General features: G+C 41.5%; 2 protein-coding genes across 7 annotated transcripts in view; both read right to left on the bottom strand.

The window, feature by feature from the left end:
• Ddr (discoidin domain-containing receptor 2) overlaps positions 1–6,638 on the bottom strand; it is a 126,330-nt gene extending 119,692 nt beyond the window's left edge. For 2 of the 3 annotated variants that reach the window (XM_066736402.1, XM_066736404.1), the window contains exons 1-2: positions 6,600–6,629; positions 5,604–5,926 (exon numbers count right to left, since the gene is read on the bottom strand). The gene's annotated coding sequence lies outside the window, so the exon portion shown is untranslated. Of the gene's footprint in view, positions 1–5,603; positions 5,927–6,599 lie in introns of all 3 variants that reach the window. The other variant, XM_066736403.1, reaches the window with a different exon arrangement.
• A 13,110-nt stretch (positions 6,639–19,748) lies between these two features.
• Positions 19,749–23,755, bottom strand: LOC136778950 (uncharacterized). 4 transcript variants are annotated; one of them, XM_066736169.1, is made up of 4 exons: positions 23,618–23,755; positions 20,221–20,538; positions 20,071–20,158; positions 19,749–19,995 (listed from the first exon to the last, which is right to left on the bottom strand). In XM_066736169.1, the coding sequence occupies exons 1-4, from the start codon at positions 23,640–23,642 to the stop codon at positions 19,860–19,862; spliced, it is 567 nt and encodes a 188-aa protein (XP_066592266.1). In that variant the 5' UTR covers positions 23,643–23,755; the 3' UTR covers positions 19,749–19,859. The 4 variants fall into 4 exon arrangements, with proteins under 4 accessions (XP_066592266.1, XP_066592265.1, XP_066592268.1 ...); XM_066736168.1 differs by having other exon boundaries at positions 20,221–20,634; positions 23,618–23,724; XM_066736171.1 differs by lacking the exon at positions 23,618–23,755 and adding an exon at positions 23,144–23,605.

Below are 23,755 nucleotides of genomic sequence, written 5' to 3'. Positions count from 1 at the left end.
CCGAGGAATTTGCAGAAGCCAGATCGGTGTCTCGATTATACCATGATTTCTCGGCTAATACTGCTACTGACAGCGCACCGCCGATATACCTTCGATGTTAAGCAACTTTGTTCCTCGTATTTCCCAGTTCTGTACCAAAATAAATAAAATAAAATAAACACATCTCTTTACATTTATAGATCCAACAGAAAATCAGCGAGTTTAAACTTATAACTCATCAATATGTCTTCGGTTCATTGTGGAAGGTCATTAATAATTTCCACTGTATCACATGTGTCTAGAGTCTAGACGAAGGAAACTTGGTTAGTCTGAGCGCATAATCTTTGAAATTGTATTATTCAGTCAAAACCTAATTCGATCGTTGCCCGAAACCATTGTTGGATGGCCGTATCCACTCGTTTGGTTCGGCCAACCACAAATCGATATCCCGTTTAATAGCTATAGCCAACTCTTCAGGGAAAAGGTGAATAATTTTGTAGTCACAATAGGACGATTCTGCGTGACCTACTGTATATACGATTTACATAAAAATGTATTATATAATATTAGTAATCATTACGAAAGATTTATCCAGCTCTTTTTCTACTTATAATTCCAGGATTTTTTACCTTGAACTACAAAGGGTTTAAAGGTATGCCTCGAAGGCTCGCGCGACTTTTCTGTTGCACATATACATAAAGAGATACTGTGAAAACAAAATGGTTAGCACACAGAAGGGGTATTCAGACGCAATCCCATATAAGCCTTTGGATTGGTTTGCGTCATCATCGGGACGTTTTGTTTAATTTCACGACTGCTTTCCGAAACACAAATGTACGTTTTACGTCCGTCCATTTTGCCGAGCTATCCGACCGATTACGAGGCAAAATTACATTATTTATCCTTTATTCAAGCGACAGGTACCAACGCGGAATTTTTCGCAAGATATAGCCGTACGATAAAACATAAAAACAAAGAGTGAAAAAGAAGAATTAGCGGAAAAATGTGGAGTACTGTAGGTATAGTCGCGGTAGCCGGAGCAATGGGTGGTTCGTACGAGGTAACGGGTGTGCTCCAGTTTCCCAGGGTGATACGGCATGTCCAGCTTGTAAAATAAAATGTTCCTATCCGCGGCGCACTTTGCCAGCTCGAAATTCTCGCGAGCACATTTTTTGCCTCCCGGCTCCGACCAAATTGGGAACCACCCACGCTCTCGCTTAATATTAGCTCGCGCGCTGACGTTTAAATGCGATAAAGCTAAAACGGGCTCTGCACTTTTTGCCAGACTCTTTGAAATGCAAGTAACCGAAAAGAGAAGGGACACCATCAAACGTTAGCTATATAGCTCGTCCGCGTATCATACCACGTTGCTATGAAATTTTATTAGATTTTCTGAGGCTTCTTTGTAAGAGTTTCTAGGTGTTTTCTATCTCCCCCCCCCCCCCCCCCCCTCTCTCTCTCTCTCTCTTCGTTATCGATAGCCAACCAGGAGGTCTCAGATAGGAGGCAGGATTTTGCAGAGGAACACAGTGTGCCGGAAGCGTTTATCCGATGGGCGCTGGATCGTGACCGGTGGTATCTGCAATTTCGAAACTCCAGTGGCGAGTCCCTTATTTTGGCAGAGGCGCCTCCTGCGGGACTTCGAGAAGCATCAATTTCCAGAACAAGCGCGACGTGCCGCTGCATCTACAGGGAAATTTCGCGCGGAACTTTGCAAAGTTCAACGGGGTTTGGTCTTGGACGAAGGCTCTCAATTTCTGGAAGGTGAGATGACGACGCCCGGCAAACTCTACATATCATCCTCGCTCGGTTCCCTCCGCCATTTTTCCAGCTGCTTCCACGTACCGGCCATTTTCCATCCACCTATTTGCCGTTTCCGTTCCATTATTCCAGCCGCTTCTATTATTTTTTCCCTTCCATTTCTCTCTCTCTCTCTCTCTCTCTCTCTAGCAGCTCCTACATTTTTCTACATTCATATATATATATATACACCTATATATAGCTTCCTTGTGCTTGTCGATATACGAACTGACGGATTTCAACCCTTCCGCCCCATCTCTATATCAATCTCTCTGCTTTAGCCACCCGCATTTTCCTGTCTCTGCTGGCTGCAGTTTTCCTCGACCATCCGCGTTACTCCACCGGCACGTTCAACTATAACACGAAAGTTGTCGCCACACCAGAGTACCGCAAGCTCCTATATAGCAACCTATGAAAGTCCATCTTTTAGCTTAAGCACACGACTACCTCTCACCCACAGCCCTCCACCCTCGCATGCATACTGATTTTCAATGGAGGCTCGCTTAAACACCACATTTTCCTCTTCATCCACTATTCAGTGTCTCGCAGTCATCTCAAAAATAGATCAATCGAAAGCTCGCGTTAAATATCTTCATTTATCTCGGAAGGTCGATCTCGTTCCGTCTCTACTGAATACGCTATACATGCGCAAGATAGAGATGTAAAGTCAAAGCATTTTGAGAGATTGGTGCGTTTTGATTGGTGCGCCTCGAAAAACGTCAGCATGGACAGTGCTTATCGCAGCGGCTCACAGGGAAAACAGAGAGCTCTGTGGAATTTTCAAAGAGTTCAATCTGCAAAGTTAAATTGACGGTAATTCTAGATTAAAGTCTGGCTGGCTCTTGTAGAGTCTATACTATATACTATATAGAGTGGGATAAGAAAGAGAGTCGGGTCCATGGTTTGAGTTTCTGATTGAGTTAGGACAAAGTCAAAGAGAGATTGTGGATGACTTGGCGTCATAAGTGAAATATTTCATGAATATTAATAGGATTGCGAATCAAAGGACTGTAGTGCCACGTGGAATTGCACGAGACCCAATCGAGGTGTCGATAGCTCTGTGAATTTTTCAGCCTTGCCCACTTCACACTGTATCTATATCGAGTACAACCATTATACTTCAAAACATTTTACCTGCCTTTTTTTTCCACTCTGAACGACTCCTGCACAGGGTGAATTTCTCGCGGTTACCAATTCAGTCGTTGTTGAAGGGCGTGCTGCAATGGCGTGAACGACTATAGCACTGAAATGGAAATTTTAAGTGCTCTTCGTTCTGAAACTAAAACCAGCTCTGTCGCTGCACGCACGAGGTAAATGTACCTAAATGCGTTTCACCGTGCGGCTTATTCAACGTTGGACGGAAATTTTCTTATTGCGTCCAGTCATTCTCGAAATTCTCGCATCGTCAAACTTTTAGCACCGCGCAACTTTACGTAAAATTTCGAGTATTATTTATATTTTTATTGTCATAAAAAATGTGACGGGATGAACGAAGGAAGAGCATCCAAAGGATCATTTCGCGACGGAGTATTTTCTCGACGACGATGTAAGTACATGGACAAACAATAATACCGTCCTCGAGAAACTTGCTCTCCTATAGATCTCTTTGATATAATGTACATAGAATCGCTGGGAATGTGATTAAATTTGAGGGCTTCGCTTGGGAATTTTCTTCTTTTTAAGTTAAAAATGTTCAATCTTTTCGAGCGAGAGACACGAGTCGTGCGATAGGGGAAATGAATGCTCGACTGGCGTAAGTGTATTCTCGTGTATAGCAAGGACGACGGTTTAAGTCACACTAGCTCACGTGACTCGGTTGACTTACAAGCGAGCTTCGCTATCTCGAATCTTTCAATTTCTCATACTTTTCGCCCCTTTGGAATCGAATCGTGCTCGCCGATTGCGAACAATTCGTTTTGATTTACACCCGGCTAGTTATACACTAAGCTTTTCCAGCCTTTTTCAACCAGGGAAACGTTAACTAAGTTCCAGATATGGATACTAATTTTTCAGCCGCTGATAAATATACTAGTTTTGCGCTGGAGGTACACTCTTTTAGCAAACGAAAGCACCGTAAAGTATAAATGTTTTATTTTAATTAATATCAACTAACAGAGAAGACTTCAATTACGTAATATGGAGATGTCCACTGAATGAGTGCTTCATAAGCGAGCTGACTCATAATCTTGTTAGGTTGGGGTAGCAAACTAACGGGCCACCGTATAACATTATGGAATTTTTATGTCCCCAAAAATGTTGTGTCAAAGATTGGAAGCTTTTGTTTAGTATTGAATTGATTTAAATTGTAATTTTCAATTTGAATCTATCAATAAAATATTTAAAATTCTATAACTCCTCTTTGTTTAAGGCAATTTAAAGTATATTTACTGAACTGTGTAGTATAGCACTCCTGTTTACTACCTTACGTATACGATATAATCGTTTATGATCCCAAATGTGCCACGCTAATAACCTTTTCGAGTTAAAAGCGTTTATACTGAAATGAAAAAAAAGTTAAAAACAGGCAGACAAACTTTATTATGTAGATTGTATAGTAAGCTAAATAAATTGAATTTGTAGTACCGCTTGGCGCATGCGGTGCACGCATCTAGACAGAAATTGGCCCGATATTTATTTTTCCCAGTGACGTGACACGAATAAACGCATAATTAAAAATCAGCCAATTGGGATCATTGCGAAGAAATGGAAAGCCCATTGAAAGGACTGCGGGCTTTTCCCTTTACCCGAACAGTTTGGATTTTATGCTCGTGACTATACATTTTCCGTCGAGGTCCTTCGAGCTATCGATTTCCTAGCTCCAGGCTCAATTTGGCGCACTGATTACTTTAAACAAGTAGAACTCGCTTTTCAGCGAATCGAAGTAGAGTGGGACAAGGGGAGAGGAAGGGGGGAGGGGATATTTTTAAACGATAAATAGAGACAGCATATTGCGAGAGAGAGAGAGAGAGAGAGAGAGAATAAGAGGAAATTTTGAACAAGCAACTAAATGCCATGGCTAATTGCTGGATCACGTGTCACGAGGTCGCACGACCTACGTGCGATAAGACCCTTCGTCGAGAGTATACTTGCCAACCCTAATGCATTCTGCGCAACGAAACCACTTCAATTTTACGTGCACAAAGTGTATGGAGTAGCGCGCGTGACTCTTCAATGATTATGATTAAAAAACTTCAACTAACTGACTCATCCATCACTGAACATCTACCTCACCAAACTCGGCGAGAAAATTAATCAATATACACAAGTTTCCAATTCATGAAATTTAATTGGAAACTCTAGACGGATAGTCCGCTTTGAAAATGATTCTTAGCAAAGTTATCTCTTTTGAAGTAGGTGGTATTTTGCGGCGAACCGTAATGACTGGCTTTAAGCAATTAGCACCGTCGCGTTGCTCTTTTTCCCAAAACTCGCACGGAGGTCTCGCGCGATATTTAACGCTAAGACGTCCTGCACACTATTTACGGCAGCATCTGCCGCTTAAGCATACAAACTTCTGTCGCTCGCGTGCTTTGATCTCGCATCCCGGATATTACTGTCGCTATTAACGGGGATATGCCTCTCTCGCGCTACTCTCCCAAATAAAATCTCGACGAAATCCTCGCGAGAGGATATCGAGAGTAAGAGACGTACGGGATATCCAGGAGATAATTGAGACTTTGGAGAGAGTGGAGAAAGAAATCCAGGGGTGGATGTAATTTTTGGATTAAAACGTGTGGAGGTGTGTGTGCGAAGATCCATCATAGCGCGAGTGTAGACTCTGGCGACAAGCTGGCAGCCATAGATAAGTGTTGAGTATCACTTACCGAGGTAAGGCGCAAAGTTGGCAGCGATCCGTACACACAAAAGCACGTGAGAGTTTCCGAGGGTAGCTGGTAGGAGGGGGATTCATAAACCAAAAGGAGAGACGACAAAAGTTAGGAGTGATCGCGTCAACGGCAGATTACTCCGAGAACGATCTATCTCTGGCACTGTGCACTCCAGGACTAGCGGAGCCCTGGGGAACCGCACTCTGCTACCGTTTTCACACTCGAAAAACCCAGGAGAGTCCTGCTACGACGTCGATCGGTACCTCCGGCCACGTCTAATGGGCTTTGTCACGGTAGCCAGCCGGCAAACTGACATTCATCTAGCGAATATCGCTTTTCAACTTCAGGCATCGACTTTCAAATGGTTTCCTCACGCACGCGCCACCCTTTCAATCCCCACTACTACCTCCCCCTCTCCCCCTCCCTCTCTCTCTCTCTCTCTCTCTCTTATTTCGACCCAACCAGAACGTCGTGCTCGAAAAACTCCCTGTGTTAAATTGAAGTGCTCGTTACTTCTTCTGGCAAAACATACTCCGAGGCTCGGTTAGCCAGTTATGGGACTCTTGAATACGCAATTAGGGCTAGCGAGTTTCGAGAATCAATATTTGCATTTTTCTATATAGCACATAAATAGCCAAGATAAATATAAGGAAGACGAGCAAACTTTAGGCGAGTTTAGTGGATAAGTGTGCGAGCACGGCGTTTATGTGGGAGGAGGCGATTATACCGGGATGAAAATTGCGGGGAAACAAGGTAGAGAGGTAAAGGGATATAATAGGGGTGTGTGGGGGTTGACAACGTGGTCTCGCGTGACAGTAGCGCGATGGTGGAGTAGTATACATGCGCGGTCACAGCAGCAGAGACGCTTTGTAACACAAACACGAAAGAATCGGGGGGATGGGTTAGGTGGGATGTTGAACATTCGAAAGGGACAAAGACAAAGACAGAGAGAGATAGAGAGATTGATAAAGATATAGCGATGCGTGTAATTACAGACGCATGAAAACCGCAAGAGACCTTAACCGATGCGCGGTTCGAGCGCGACTGAGCGAGTTCGCCGAGCCCCTCGAGCCGAAAGCCACCTCGGCCGACCGCCAGCAGCGAACCAATCGGCGCTGTCCCCTGCGCAACTACCCGGACCACCCAACAATTGACCACATGCTCGCACCCCCTCACCAACCCTTTTCTCTCCTATACCTCATGCCCTTCGATCCTTTATCCACCATTTCTCTTTCCCCGACACTACAACGAAACATTTCTCAAATTATAAGACTTCATCTATCTATCTATCTATATATATATATATATATATATATATATATTTATGTACAGTCGATATCTTATTTCGTGTGATTCGACCGATCCATCCAACGGAATGAACATTTTTCAATCGCGAGCAGGATTCTGTCCATGGATTTTTTGACATGCGAGAATGAACAAGAGTATCGGACTTTGGATTTTTCCAGCAGAGGAACGGTGCTGCAGCCTCGGTTGTAGTATAGCTAATTCTGGGGAATAGTCGAGGAACATTGTTGAAACTCGGGATGTGGAACAACGAGCCAGGCAGGAAGAGAAAAATTTCACCATTAGGTGTATGCTGTGTTTTATATATATGTATATATGGTGTACGTATAGTGGAGAAAAATTATTCCTGGACGCAAAGTGGGTCACAGTCTGTAATTCGTGCCAGATTCATTTTTATTAATGGTACGATTATGTATGTTGTACACGTGTGTGCGTGTGTGTGGAAATGTTTAATTACCCTGTTAAGTATTTTGTCAGTTTTTCGTGTTTTCGATTTTTTGTTTGTTTAGGAGTCACGCTAGGGGTCAAGGTTTTTTTTTCTATCAAGATCGATATGTTTCTGTCTATAGATGTTTTTAGAGGCTCGAAGATACAGAGTGTGTGCGTGTACGAGGCGAGATTGCGAGGGAAGTTAGCGAGCAAACCGGTGGAGAAACTCGTTTGGAAGGAAGTCGCCTTCCTCATCGTTGCAGCTGTGTCTTCCGCGCGTTTCCTTTCAGGCTCTCGTCCAATCGTTATGCATCCCCGTATCTCTTACGAATATTTCTCGCGTCTTCATTGTGCTCCGAAAAGGCCTCTGAACGAAGGCGGAAATTTCCTAAATCCCTGGCATGCAAATAACCTGGGAATTTAAATATTTTGCCCAAATGTGTAACGTTGTAACTTCTAAACTCATGCAAAATTCATATTCCGCCTTTACCCACTGAATTTCAGGTGCGCGCGCGTACGCCTTGCATTTCGCAGCATGAAAATTCGTCGATGCATTTGCAGAAACGTATTTCGTGCGTGCAGATATATCGGATTGATATGACAGAGCACGTCACGACGTGTCGTTTATCGCTTTTCGCTCAAGTCCTTCGCTTATGGGAAAAGATTTGCATCCAGGACAAATCTAATGTCTTGCCTTACTGTACCGGAAAATCGAGCGAGAATACCCTCGACAAATTTCACGACAAATTCACGATACAACCTACGGCGCGGCGGCTCTTCATAACGCGCTAAAATCGGAAAAATTTGCTGGAAGCGACAAGAAAAAACAAGTTGGCGAAATTTGCCGAATACGTAATAAATCCTGTATTTCTGTAAAATGGGTGGAGCACGAAATGCCATTACACCGAAAGGGGCATTGTTCGAGGACAATGCTAGTATAAGTATAAAATGCCTTGAATCTCGATTGGCATTAATATCCGTCCTTTTCTCGTATCGGAGCAATAAATCAAGCACAGAAATATTTAACCCCTCTCTTTCGTATTAAATAAAATCTCACTGTGAGAAAAATCAATAGACGATTTACTCGTGGTCGTGGTATCCACTGCAAACAGAAATAGTGAATAAGCAAATCTATCGCAGCTGTTTTGATAAATAGGCTATAGTTTAATCTGAAAGCGGTATATTTTTGCGTTCATCTAGCAAAAGGAGAAAAACAATCATAAAGTGCATAAGCTGCATACAAATGACATCAATTAATAAAAAAGCAGGGATATCAATTATACTAGAAAAAAAACCTTGTGTATAGCTATATATACATTCGAGACTTTAATTTAAAGCGATCGTTATTCACGTTGAGTTAAAGCTTTGTTGGAATGGAGAGAAGAGATATCCGATTTGCTCTGTTTGTGGATGGAGATGCGACGTAGTGCAACCAATCGAAAGACAATCAAGGAGACAGACTCGACCTGGCTGGTACTTGTACTTGCACTCGAATCATTTTGCGAAATCCCAATATTACTCTGATCTCCGTCCAAATTCCAAATCCTCTTGAATAGAGGCAAGCCATTAGTCAGGAAGCGTGTCCCTATCTCAATGCCATTTTTCATTTAGCTTGTCCTGAAATATCCTCAAAATATACATCAAAAGGAACGTTATGGAAAAGTCGATAAGATTTGTCGAATGGGGTGGATGTGTGAGTGTGGATGGAAGGAGGGAGGGGGGAGGGGGTGGACTGTCAGTTTAAGCTGATGACTTTGAGCGTAATCGGACTGCGCGTGCCGGATTTCTAGGCAGGGAAACGGTTCTGTGGAACGTATAAATACATATCTGCCATATTTACGTAGCTGGTATCATACGTTTCGCGCAAGCACACGCATATCGGGTCACAAGGAGGAAATCGACGGAAATGTAAATACACGGAGGGAGCACCTCGTTGATTAGCTGCTCGCTTCTACGCCGTGTTAGATAGCTTAAGCCCGAACTAAATCCAATATAGATCAGCCGCAATTAAATCCGCTTGCCCATAACAATAACGAATCCCTCGAGCGATCCATTCTTAAAGGCTGCGATCGGCAATCTATCCACGCTAGTTGCACTACTACAAGGGCCATTTGTTTTTACGCTGCACTACGCTTTTAAAGTACCGCGATACGATTATGACGTCACCGATTTTAGGTCATTTTTTACTGTAACCACTGAATCTCTAAGGGTAGCATGAACTACGGTAAGCAAACAGCAGCCGAAAGTCGAATAAAGGAGATTGCATACAGGGAAATAAGCGCGCATCTATATATGTATAGACATTCCTATATTTTTTTCGATTAAAATGTCGAAATACCTACAAAAATGCTTACAAGCTTAGTTTTATATTTTTTAAGAACGGTTAACCGTAAAGAATGAAATTTCGCCAAATTATAACTGCTAAAGTGTGAGCTAATAGCGGAGAGATGGAAAAGGGCAAATGTATGGAAATATCTCAGCTTCTGTATTGATTATAAAATATATCTTTTCTGTCATTTTGTTCAGAATAATATTATCTAAAACTTTTATTTTATAAAATATCTTTTAATAGTTCGTTTAAAATGTTAATATTAAAAAAGTAACAATTTTAGATAATTACGTTAACTTGTTTAATTATATCTCTTTAATTTGGTGGTTTTGATCAGAAAAAGGTTCAAATCCTTTTTGTAGAGCGCTTATTAATTTGTTATAAATTGGGTTAATTTAATTTTAATTTTCATGACATAAAACCATACATGGACTAACGTGGAGGGCACTAAAGCTGATCTTGTTCAGAGACCTCATTTCTGAATGGATGAAAAACATCTTTATTATTTGACACGATTTTTAATCATAATTTAAAATATTTTTTATTTATTTGAGATATATAAAAAATATAAGTGTAATATACCATTAAGTTCAGCTAATAGAGGCACATTATGCGTAAGACCTCGAAGTAGTAGTTCTTCGTGAGAGAACTCGTTTTCACACAGAGGGCAGTGGAAGTAAGGGTAATTAGTCACTAAAGAGAGGATCAGACCTGATCTAGTTGACCTTAGTGTGAACTCTTGGCCACTCTTGAGAGGGAGAAGCTTCTCAATTAACGAAAGGAAAAAGGTATTAGATGTTATCCTTTTCTCTTTCATATATTTGTAACAAAATTTATGTTGAAATAATAATTTTTCCTATCCTTAAAATTTCTAATTATAAACAGGAACATGGAAATATTTTCCTTTAAATTTTTTCTACAATTAAATAAAATATAATTTTTTTTAAATTATTAATTTTTCTTTGTTTCAAAAAGAGTGAGGGAAAGCCATCGTAATAAGCCAATACCTCATTTGGAATCGAACCGTGTACCAATTTTAACAAAACTGCGCTAGGAAATAACGAAAAATGAAAAAAATAATCTATGATATCACATGTACTGATATCAGTCGATACGACATTGTTTCAGCACAGTGTAAATACTCAATACGATAGTCTATAATCATTCAGTGCATTGTTCATTATGATAAGAAGGTAACAAGGGCCACTTGATAACTCTGCATGGAAAAATGATTATTTGACGATATTCCTCTGCACAGCGACAATTGGCAATATGCTGCTGTCAATATTTCTGAAATACAATACTTATTTTTACGCAACGCAGAACGCTTTTTCGAAAACGAACACTACTCGCAGTACACTGTGATGACACAGGGCTGCCAATATTCGCAGTAAACTCCCATAAGCAGCTAAGCTATATATTCTTACCTATCAATAAATCTCCCCTAAATATTGTGGTTGAGGAACGTTGCGATTATCGATCTATGATGAAGCTATTTTTATCTGTTATCATCCATCCAGTTCTTAAGCGGTAAAATTACCATAGTTGCTTGAGAACTTGATAGGTCCCTTGGAAATATGTTTTTATCAGTTGGAGGCAGCTAAGCGACCCTTCAAACTCTATAATTGAATTAGACAGAGGTTCATAACGAATATAAAAGTTGGATGCGAAAGTAAATTGGAAAGTGCATAATTCGATCGAAGTAAATGTAATGCTGTAGTGTACCTTGGTCAAAGAATTTCAGTTAATTTATTATTAATTGGTTCATTTATAGTGGTTTATGAGTTATGAGGAGACAAATATGAATTTGTGGTGAGTTCATGGATATTTGATATACTACAGCGATGTATAATTGCTTCACTGTTGGTGTCTGTACTGTATTACTGAATTGTGAGTAACCTCAATGGGATAAGGGGAGCTTATTATTACTGATCTCCGGTTATAATTGGAAACTCCTCTGTAGGAATATATACGTATTGTAGAGCATCCTCATAGTATTAGCAATAAGTAAAAGCATAAAAAAGCAGGTTTCTTATAAATGACAAAGATTTGTCTGTTTATTAATTTTGTGGAGAAGCTGACTTGCAGCATGATTGCTGGTAACATTTAAGGATAGTCATAGGGGGACAGTATCATTTAGCCGAATATAATCAGGATTCCGCAGAGTATTCTGGGTTTCACATCAAGAATGGTATGCAGCCAGAATACAGTAATTATTATACTGGGACGTATTACATTCACAGGGAAATGAACTTGGCACTAGGACACGCGACTTCATTAATGAATGGCCAATTTCGAATAGACCTGAACATCTTACAGCTTCCCACTTGGAGCCTTATTGATCTTTAGTCCAAAATTGCATAAATTCAGTGCTGTAATTAATCATCTACCTCCTAATTACCAATGAAACAGAAATTCTTGGCTCATATTTCGACTTGACAAAACATTTATATCAGAATCCTCAAAATTTTTACTAACCCTAACACACTCGTACGCTTCGTACTATTCAAGAGGTTGAAAGATTGACTCGCAACGCAGCGGAGAAATTCAATAAGATTCGTTAGGCAGAATTCGCAAAATGTGATTCTCACCAGAGTTTAACGCGAGACATGGGAATAATTTCGAAGGTAAAAAATACTAGGCATGAGAAGTGATAGTGAGTGATTTTCAGGTATTGATATCATGGCAGAGACACGATATAAATATGATGTAACTATATTACTTATCCAATGTAGAGAATGGTATGTAATATTTTTACAGAAACGAGAGCAACCAACGTAAATATAAAATGAAGACTTTTAGCCATTGTAAAAATATCGTCGTGAAAGCATGGCTTGGCAATTGATAATATCGATCCCCCTAATTGACATCATAAAACTGTACGTATACAGCAGCGTTATTTTAGTTACAATGGCTTGGTACTTTTTCATTTGGCGATACTGGTTCCTTCTTTATTTGTGCAAGCCCGATGTCTACAATTCAACCAGGCTGCGAACATCTCGTATCAATTATCGTTCTCACTATGGCTACTTACTTTAATGGCAAAGATTTAATGAACAAAAGGATAACATAATTGCTACATAACAATCGTTTCGTAAACGTGGCTGGAAGAGAAAAAAATCCCATTATGATTTGCCGAACAGAATGGTATCCGGGTGTCCATTGTCCATAACGTTATGCCAATGGTGTTTGATCATTCATCGTTAGCCATTGATCCTTTTCAGGGTTTTTGCCTCCTTCCGGGGAAATATGTATATATATATATATATATAGAATTCAGTCATTATAATGCACATCGTGGTAAAACCTTTCGATAAACAGAATCAATAACCATGCAACGTGACAAAGCATATTCCCTCTGTAGGACAACCGTTGGTTAATGTAGACAGAAAAAGAACATTTATCTGAAATATTTATAACGCTGTTTCACTGGGCATGCACACGTACTGCGAGAGACTGAGTTACTTGACTCAGTTTCTCTCGGACAAATTAATTTTCCTTATTTACCACCAACAATGCTTCCCCGAAGCTGTTTTCTACGACAAATAAATTTACTGCAGCATTGACAATGCCTTTAAAAGATGTTGCACGATGAAAATGAAATTATACAAAGGTAGATAGATATCTCTGTGGGGTTATAGAAAGTGGATTACACAGGGTGTATGTGTGTGGAGCCACTCTTTGTTAAGCTCGTGTGGAGTATTATGAGCATGTAGCTTGATAGACGGTTGTATAGAAGACGAGAGAAGATACGTACATCCGGTATGCCAAAAAACTTCAAAGGACCGAGTGTATAAACGTAAGCTTTCATGTGAGATTATACTCAGTAACGGAGAAGTGAAATCGAGTTTATCTATATTGTTAATAAACTAGCCCGCACAAAAGGGTCTTTGCACAGCATTAGACTTAATCCTCAAAGATGTCTCGCCACTCCAGGTTTTGGCACGTCCCTCGCTATTCGTAAGCGAGCGCTCTCAAAAATCCTTTTTCTGGTGGAAAAAGAAGAAGTAGCCCCATTAAGTAAAATGTCGAACAAATAGGGATTTTCTTGCGAGGGAAAGTACCTCGAGGCATTATCGAAAACCAGACTCTATTCAAAGAGACGATGCGGAATATTCACACTCTACTTATCATAAGAAATATAAGAAGCATGCGAATCGTCATTTTAGTCCATTAGCAACTTGTTTGGATTTAAAAATTAAATAGAAATGGTGGTACAAAGCAACAGAAAATAGAGCAACCTCATAAATCTTATAATGTTTTACAGTGGCTAGCTTTTTGCAACGAGTGACCTTCTTTGGGTTAGGTCGTTGCTTTCCCATCCCAGCGAGAGTCTCGTTCACTTCCTTCTCGCAAAACGACGAGATTCAGTATACACCGTGTTAGCATGCATATTTATGCGCGAGGCGGACGTGAAGGTACAAGCAGGAACAAACAGGAGGAAGTCCAGTAAAATGCTACCGAAACTCTCCCCGTGTGTTACTTCTTACGTTATTCAGCAGCGGAGTGAATCAAAGCTATTAAATCGAAACAATGTCATATCATCAGCTAATAAATTTTATCAACGAACGACGACGTAAAGAGAGGAAAATAATAGCGAGTGATAATTTACAGCGTGCTGTCTCTCAGCTTGAAGATGCTGCCTGACAAGCTGACGTATAAAACAAAACTTGATACAGGTCTTGGGAAGTCGGGCTTTGCATGCTTCAGCACTCATCCGCCTGTGTGTACCGTCTTATTAATAAGTTTCTTGGAAGATTGTGCCTAACTTGATTAATGGAACACTCGTTTAGGGAGGACGCAATAACATGGGAGAAGATGCCTGAGAATATGTCAATAGGAATTTGGCGAATCAACCGGAAGGTTAATAAAAGCAAAACGAGAGAGAGAGAGAGAGAGAGAGAGAGAGAGAGAGAGAGAGAGAGAAATTGAAGAATATAGAATAGAAGCTTAGAAAGCAAAGGTTCATCGGAACATTATTTCTTATCAAGGTTCGTTCCTAGCTCGGGATAATCCACTTATTTCAGGTGGGAATTCTACTCGCTGCATCGACCCCGTATATTCCCTTGGCTTTAAGACTGCTTTTGCTCCACGTGTTATTTTATATGTAGTTCTCGGCAGAGAAGGGATTCGCGATACGCGAGTAATACGTATCGCCGCACAGGGTTCGGTCTATCCTCTTTTCCAGCGTGTATCCAGCTAGTATAAAATCCATGAAATGTCTTCTAAGTTTACAGATTTTACGCACGACCTATCTAGGTACAAGCACTGCAGTGTACCTTCCATCACGCATACACAGATGTAACTCCTTTCTCGAGATATAACGTAAAACATAAACCTTATATACTAGCCAGCCACACGAGCTCTCCAGCAGGCAGCACTGTACTTATATATATATACACCAATAGCATCTTAGTACAATTGTTCTTATAACACAGTAGCTCGAAATAATTTTTCCTGCTTGAACCTTTTCTCTCATGAGGGATTGAAGCCTCGGCGAACAATGAACTCGACTAATCAAAACTTTATTAATACAGATTAAAGCGTTACAGCTTGGGTAGAACCGATTAGTTTTCCTCCCCCAGCTGGAAATCCCAACGCATTTAGACTGGATAATTCCGGCTATATCAACTATAGCCGACCTTGAATCCCGAAGTTCTCGAGACGCAGATGCTGCCAGTGGCCGAAACAGCCCCGTACAGAACACCAGGAGCGTTTCTCGTTAAATTTAAATTCAGATAAATTAAGGGAGGCGCCGCCCCGTGGAAAAATAAGATTGTAGGCGGGCACAAGGAAATCTCCTCTCGCTCCACCTCATACCCTTCACCTTCACCTTTCCCACTTTCAAGCTTCCCCGTCCCGAAAGGCGAGCTTAAGAGGGTGGGCGTTCGGATACAAGGGGTATTTTTAACAGAGTTGAGGTAAGGATTTGCATAGACAATAAGGCACCGCGATATATTGCGAGAACTTTTAACGCGCAGCCTCACGGTATGAATAAGCCGTAAATAATTTCCCATTCGACTTTCCCTTTCTGGGCCGCACTCGGTTTTGCCCGAAAGGCCTCTCTCGACAAAGACCTGCTAGTCCATGTTTCTCCCAGAATTCCTCGATTATTGCTGCTATTATTTAGAATCTCGATCGGCACCCTCTATATATACATACCTAGTATAGCTCCTATACCTAATTAAATCCACCTTGGCTTTTCTATATATATATACCTTTGCAGATTTATTTCTAAACTAAAGAAGGGATCGCGAATCGACGACCTCCCTCCCTCAGGCGCCAAACGGTAAAATGCAAGCTTCATCCCCGCAGGATTTCATTTCTAAGATATGCGCGGTTGCAAAACAAAGCGAAACGAATATGCAACGAGATTTACAAACCCATTATCATCCTGATGCATATTCAAAGAGGAGTGCACAAGGATCGAATAGAAAAATAGGTTACTTAGCTAGGGGCCCAGCCGTTGAAAGATGAGCTGGTATACGTAATTAATGCTATACTTTCTCAAGAAGAAGCGTAGAGAAGAAAAATCTGCTAAAATTCAGTTTTCATGCACTTCTATATATATATATATATATATATATATACACACACACACACACACAAACAAGCTCACTACCTTAACCGTTTCGATAGTGTGCAATTTTATCCCGATTTTCGTTACAAGAGCATCGAAGGTTTCTGAATCAAAGTTTATACGAAGGACGATGAATAGAAATTGGAGCTGAGTGTGTTTAGCTGGAAAAATTGTGGATCGTTGAAGCAATACGTGGGAAACATATTGAGGAAAGCTATGAGAAAGGACGCGATGGAAGCTGCGTCATTACTCAAATTCTCATTAGCAAACTGGAACCGCGGCAGGCTACGAGTTTACTAATTAACGCAGTCTGGGTGGTCCCTTTAATATTAGAAGGTCCTGAAGGCGAAGATGCGACGCCAGAATATATCGCTGCCGGTTTTCATTAGCAGGGAGACAAATGCCCGATCGACGTGGTCGATCGAGTTTCTTGCGGTTGTCGACCCATTCGTGACGCCATTCCTTCTGATTCTCCAACCGTTTGTCTCCCAACCCTTTCCCAATGACCTCGCAAGAATATCATTTCATCTAAACGTTTTCAACCACCTATATATACCGCATACCGATGCTACCAAAACAAAAATTACAAATATTATCATTTAAAAAGCACACATTATACGTTAACCACTGCAATTCTCTAATATACCTTACGCACTATAGTATATGTATATATATATATAGAGTTGAGGAATTTCTAAAAAAAATGTGAGAAAAAGAACGTTTTGTCGAACATGCACTATATCTTATCAAGTATTTTAGGTGAAACTTCCCCTTAAGGGGCTACACACATGCATACACGTGTATCAATTACTTTACGTGCAACTTTGAAAGGGCTAGGGGGCATTGTGTCTTTTTCTTATCTGGATATACGATGAGTTTTATACGAAAGTCATATATAGGAGCGCATAAAGCAGCTGCGACCTCAGCATCCCTAAGAATGGAGTATTGCTTTTCAGATATCATATACTCGTGAAATAGCCTTAATGTATCTCCTCACGACTGGTAGTATCGATCCTTGCTCGCGGCTTGTACATAAGTGCCCAAGCACCATCGTTCAGCTTGGGTGTGCATATTCCACGCGCAGAGTCTCTAGGAAGCTGTCTCCTTATCTCCAGGATGACTAAACAGGAACTGTCTGCGCGACGAAGGATTTTACTAAATTCTATAACAGTGCGCGCGAGAGCAATTCGCAGGCATTCACGCCACTCTCCTTGACACCCTTTCAAATTCCGACCAATCGATTCGCCAGTTTTTTTCATCCTCCTTCTGTTCCGATTTCACCATGGCCACGAATGATTAACGATCCGGGGAGTCCTGAAAGAAATAGACGAATAAAAGAAAACGCGTGTACTGACGCGGGTGGCGCGCGGTGGTGCAACAGCTCCGACTAAATTTTCCCGTTTCGCGTGCCGCTGACGTGTTTCCAGCGTGTTTCCCCGACTATTAATGCTTGCCCCGGAATAATAACGGTATAAATCATCGTGCGGTGGCCAAGAAACGACGAGAATTCGATTTATCGCGCGCAACCTCCTAATCGATGATTCGTTCCAACACGTATCAGAAGTCTCTAATGCGCCCTGCACGCTGCATGTCTCACGCACTCCTTTTGTTATTTCAATTTTCACGCTGACTACGCGCTTTTTCACCCCCCCCCCCCCCCCTCCCTCCCTCCTCCTCCTCTTACCACCTACCCAACATGATACAAGTGCAAACACGCCCCTCGTCCATTTAACACACCCCCCTCACCCCTTAACGTCTCGTAACGCGACCACTCACATACTTTTTAGAGTTACGCTTTTTATTCCACGACGAGTTAAAAAATTATTATAGGATTCCTGATATTTCTCGGAGAAAGAGCCGTGGCTGAATGGGTTTTACGATAGCGTTACAGGAATCGGAAGGTGAACTGTTATTGCCAGGGAATTAGATATAGAAGTGGAAAAGCGTGTAACGCGAATGTGTTTCTTTTATCGTTATGACCTCTTTTCGAGAAATATTCGCAGATTCTCATTTGGTAAATAAAAATAAAATTGGAGGTAAAAGAGAAATAACTAACGCAGGATGTTATACATCGAGGTCGATGGGCTAGGTATATGTATCATTCGGAGTCCCAAAAGTGTTTGTTACTGGCTGGATCGTAGCACCAACAGTGTAGATGACCGTAAATTGATGTCCCCCAGAGAAGCATCATCATGAAAGCTCACCTATTAATCACCCTCGCCGCGTAAACTTCAACTTCAAAACACATTTCGCCTCTCCGCTTCGTGACCTTGGTGTTATTAGCACGATTTTTTTTACCTCTTCCGAGAGTCGGTTGGCATACGGAAAACTTTTCCACTTGCTCTATTTTCAAGTTTGCGCAGGATCACTCGTTATACATTGTTGCGCGGTTTGTTTAGCTGAAAATCATTAGGGTGACATTGATAATGGTGCAGGGAGGTTTGCTCGGGGTGAGAGGGAAAGATAGGAGTGTGGAGCCTGAGGGGTTGCGGGAGGAGAAGAAGCCCTTCAGTCTTCACCCCTTCTAGCCAGATAAAGCTATAGCCGCAGTATCAAAGTATCCTGTCCTTTTTACGACACGTTCTTTTTAAGCGTTTCAAACCCGCAGTCGGGAAACTTCAGTCATTCTCCCTTTCTCGTTCTTCGCCCGATCTCAATGGCTTTAATGGCACTGGCGAAATGACGCATTGCAGAATTTAAGACTGCTTTTTCTCCCTTTCTGCACGCTCGCTCTCTTAACCAGTAATTACTGCATTCGCTGAGAAAGATATATGCAGACGGAAAATGGCTTTGCTTTATATGAAGTCATGACTTCGCATAATGCATGCAGTAGCGGAATTAAATGCAATCATAAAATGCATAAATAATAAATTTGTAGATCCTGCGATAATATCGTGGAATAAAAAAATTCATATATCGTACATTCATCGCTTCGTCACGCGGCGTATGTATCGTGGAGGAAACTAAATGTATCCAAAGCTTGTAACGTTTAATTAGCGGCTAATTGTATAATTGTCTTTCTGGATAGTCGCTCTGACTCAGTGGCAGAGAGAGAGAGAGAGAGAGAGCTTATCGCGTCATGGTATGTAGAGTATACGTTGAATAACCTTGAAGTGATAAGCTTACCGACAGTTGATAAGGTAGGAAATTTTCCATGAATTTTAGCAACTGCGAGAATCCTCCAAAGAAATTTCTGTATGTGCAGTAGCTTGAGCAAGAACTTCCCAGATGGTGTTCTCTTCGTCTTCGTTTTTATTCCCCCAGAAAACTCCCTGCATCCAGATACCTGCTGCTGGCAAATTTCACACACAGTACCCCCGAAACAGCTTGGAGCATTGATCGCAAAGCAACTTGGAGTTACGCTAAAATTGTATCTCGTTTACCAGGAAAACTATACTAGTCATCTCCAAGCATTTTTACTCTAAATGATTTTTGAACCACATCCAACAAATTACCCCACCTGAAAAACCGTAAAGCCGATGTATTACGAAACCTCATGTTGCAAAATAAATCCATTTATTTTTAGTCCAAGCATCAACATTATATAAAATCGTGTTTTTAAATGATAATTCGTGAATAAATTATAGACGTTGAGAGTTTTAATGACGAATTAGTCCAGATCAATATACCACGTGTCATCTCGATAATCAGATACGGTTTCAGGCTTGATCACCTCTTGCTCTTGTGAATTTAAAGTAGCAAATTTATCTTCCTCGGCACTCCACAGATGATCGAATATAAGAGGCCTAGCAAATTTTCCATAAATATTATCCTGATTCTCGCAAAGAATATCATGAATTTGACTCGCAATCTTTGTATACCTGGTGCAAAGGTAAATAGCTAGGCTTATAAGAATAACACCGACAATCAATATAATAGTTGCTGCTATTTTCCACGGTTGAATAGATCCTGCAAGACAAACAAAACAATTAATAGAGCATCAGGTAGATATAGTGATTAACGATATTTACCCTGCAAAGAGCTCGACAGGTGTTTTTCAGTGATCCTAGCATTGATATTGAAGGAGATTGGTTTAATATCATTAATAATTGTATCGAAGCAATTTGTTTGCTTGGCGGTATTTGGATTTGCTTTGGAGGAGGAATTGTAAGCCGGTTGGTTCACGTTACGATGCTCATCAGTTATTGGTTCTGGTCGAGGCACGGGTGAATAAACGAAACCTGGTGGTGGGGGGGATGCAGCTGGCAATAAGACTGGCTCGACAATCTCATCCCGTGCCTTTTTTGACGTTATTCTCCTTTGATCCATTGCGTAACTCGAACTAGCCTCTGTGAATGGCAAAACCGATTCTGCAGAAGCATCCTCGCGAAGCGTAAAATCCATAACATTTCCTTGACCACCAAATTGACCAAGCTATTCGAACCCTGAGTAAACGTCATAATTCTGCACGCCCTATCTACTTTAAGAAGGCGAATTACAAAGTGCGTCGCTGCTTTCGTTTGTTGAAATTTTATAGAGCGTCATCCGGGACGTTGAGTCGCTCGGAAATCTCCAGCTCCGGGAGAAATAAAAAGTTAAAGTGCAAAAAAATGGATATTCTTCGTCGTGTGCCGATATCGGAAGTTTTATCGGTTGTCGATTTTCGGCTGTAAAGGGGGAGAGAGAGAGAGAGAGAGAGAGACACGCTGGCTTCACTTTTGATATTCCATGAAAGCAACGTTTATGGATTAAAGGGAGCCAAGTGGGGCCCAGTGGCTCTCAGCCGGGTCGTGTCGTCGTGCCAAAAAGTTGGCCGGCGCGCGGAAAAATGGGTCGGCGCCGCACTCTAATCAATGCTTCGGCGCCAACTGGACTGGCAGTGCAAAAAATCAACCATTCAATTTGACTTTTTACGCAAAAACTGGAGAAATATGTTCCACCAAATTATTCATCGTAAAAAAGTTTGACGCTGCGTTCAACAGGACGTAAAATGGACCAGGAAGAAGCTTAGGGTGCTGTTCCTCAGACGTATAAAAATTCTCTCGCGATTGTCTCGACTAAAAGCTCGCTCTTTCCACTACAAACTCTCTATTTTTCTTCACTATATGCCTATGTGTACTAAGAATATCGATTCTGAATCCAAACTAGATCAATCCTTTTCACGTATCGAACCACGTACGCAATTCAAAGAAACAATAGTGAGAGAGCCACGTCGTTGGTGTAAAAAAATGTTGCTTTTTGAAGGGTTTAAAGGTATGGAGTAATAGAGAAAAAAATAGACGAAGCAAAAAATTTGCGATTTTCTCGACTGAAGGCTCGCTTTCCATTATAATTTTACAATTATGCCTTTGTACCGGATATATATATATATATATATTAATTTTCAATCCAAACTCGACCGGGCCTTTTCACGTAGAGCCGCGATTCCGAGAACGGTAGTACCTATATACATATATTAGGAGATAGCTACGTCATTGGAAGAGATATTTTGCTTTTTAGCGGGGTTAGGGGCATAGGGTAATAGAAAAAAAAGGAATTAGGCGAGCAGGTAGGTAGGTTCCGTTCTCGTTTAGCTCGTGTCCAGGGCTTTTTCGTCTTTTTCGAAGCTCGCTGCGGCTGGCAGCGATCGCACCGCTGCACGCTCTCTGACACACGCTGGATTTACGAGAAAAAGAGATTAGCGTCACGCTGCGTCAGCGCTCGCTACGCTCGAATCAAACTTCGCTTGCTTGCGTGCGCGCTCGTGGAAAAAACGTCCGCGCGCGTGAGATTGTCTGGTTTGGTTATTGCAAAGATAACGCTAAATACCTACGCGCGTCCAAAACGATGAATTTCAGACATCGCGTCCAACGCACGCGCATATTATCCTTCCTTCCTCTCCAGCCGAAAATTTAGAGCGCCGAGCTACGTTTTGGCACGGGTTCTCATGGCAACTTGTCATTACAGAAATTTACGTATTCCGTTGCTGTGGTACCGCTGCCTGCGGCAAAATTACGACCTAAGCTCTTGGAAATTCTCTTATAGAAATTAGGCTCCAACGATTGAAGCAACTCGCCGTTTTATCACGCTTCCCTGCGGTATTGAAATCCGAGAGCACCGCCTGTACATCTTTCCGCGAGGTATTTTTACAATAGAATCCAGCCATTTCCTTGGATTTCCGCCTTAACTACTTAGAAAGCAGTTAAGAATCAATTAGCGACACGGTTCATTCGACGCGAACTGGCACACCATTAGTGACTTACTCATTTACATATGTAAATACTCGATTATTCTATGTAAATGGTTTATTTACTATTTTGATCAAAGCTAGACGGGCTTTGCGAGCTAGCTTATGCATGAATCAGTAAACCGGTCAACGACACGCCACGATATTTTCACGATCCTTCCACAGAATTCGCGCACGGTTTTGCCCTCGAATCTCTCTCTCTCTCTCTCTCTCTCTCTCTCTCTCTCTCTCTCTCTCTCTCTTCACTCCATCGTTTATCTCCTGTATTCTCGGCCAGAAAACACGTTCTTGCGTCAATCGCCGCGTTGGCAAGGACAACGAGCGGAAGGGGCAAAAAAAAGAAGAAAAAAAAAAGAAACGAAGCAGGACGAACCTTCCGGATTCTGCGATCCGGTCATATTCGCAAACCTTGGAAGCTCTTCTAAGAGTCGAGTCCACCGGTCGACCTTCGTCACATTGATTCGCGTACGCACTTGGCCAGCTTAGCTAATATTGTCACCTCGCACAATTCTCTCTCTCTCTCTCTCTCTCTCTTTAACACGCACACACACACACACACAAATACACGATAAACCTTCCATGCCAACACAGCTCCCTGGCGGGAAATTCGAGACACGGGAGCGGCATTTCGCGCACAAGCACTCGTAAAAGAGTTTTCATGGGCCCGCTATCCCAAGGAATTTCGAACATTGTAAATAATAGCCCCAGGTATTTTAGCCAAGACTCACCCCACCAAGCTGTACATCGTATATTAGCGAGATATTCAAGACGTAATTTATGTGAAAATTCTCGCCAGTCATATTTCTACGAGTGCCTTTTATGTCGTGGACGTAGAATATTTCCCTGCTGTAAGGGAGAGTTTTTATTACCGTAATCCGAACTAGGATACACCCCCGAAGGACTTTATGCTTTATATCGATTAATGGTTAAAGTTTCTCAATGCAATGTCACTGTGTTTACTTTTATCGGATTCTCTTTTTCGTTCCGTTGACGAGTTTAATGCTACGCGTCCCGACTCTATATATATATATATATACTATATATACTATCCCAGATCGTGCAGTGGAACTTTTTGCCTGTGGGAGAGTCGTTAAGCTCGAAGGACAATGCCGATAAAACCGTCTTTTCTTCCAATTATTTTATATTCACAATCACGTTTCATCTTGCGCGAGGAGCTGCAGCTAGCTCCCGATCTCACTAACCTTCCATCTTGCTACACCTTGACATTTCACCGTTAAGCGAATTAGCAAGCAGCGCCAACCTTGCTTGCCGCCGAGTGTGCTACCGATTAGAGACGCTCGCGCGATTCTAGGCGAAAATTCGTTTGCAGAAAATAAAAC

Source organism: Prorops nasuta, unplaced genomic scaffold, assembly GCF_024137725.1.
Source record: "Prorops nasuta isolate Cenicafe-Biocafe unplaced genomic scaffold, Cenicafe_Pnas_1.2 PNAS00015, whole genome shotgun sequence".
In the NCBI taxonomy this organism is placed as follows: domain Eukaryota; kingdom Metazoa; phylum Arthropoda; class Insecta; order Hymenoptera; family Bethylidae; genus Prorops; species Prorops nasuta.
The sequence above is the reverse complement of the archived record's forward strand: the minus strand, read 5'-3'. Positions and strand labels throughout refer to the sequence as shown.

What these genes read in the sequence shown, in the direction of transcription:
- LOC136778950 (XM_066736168.1), bottom strand. Translation starts at nt 20,593, where the DNA reads ATGGATTTTACGCTTCGCGAGGATGCTTCTGCAGAATCGGTTTTGCCA. An exon ending in CCTGTCGAGCTCTTTGCAGG is followed by an intron (nt 20,159 to 20,220) that starts GTAAATATCGTT and finishes TTTGTCTTGCAG; the next exon opens with GATCTATTCAACCGTGGAAA. An exon ending in GCTATTTACCTTTGCACCAG is followed by an intron (nt 19,996 to 20,070) that starts GTATACAAAGAT and finishes AAAATTTGCTAG; the next exon opens with GCCTCTTATATTCGATCATC.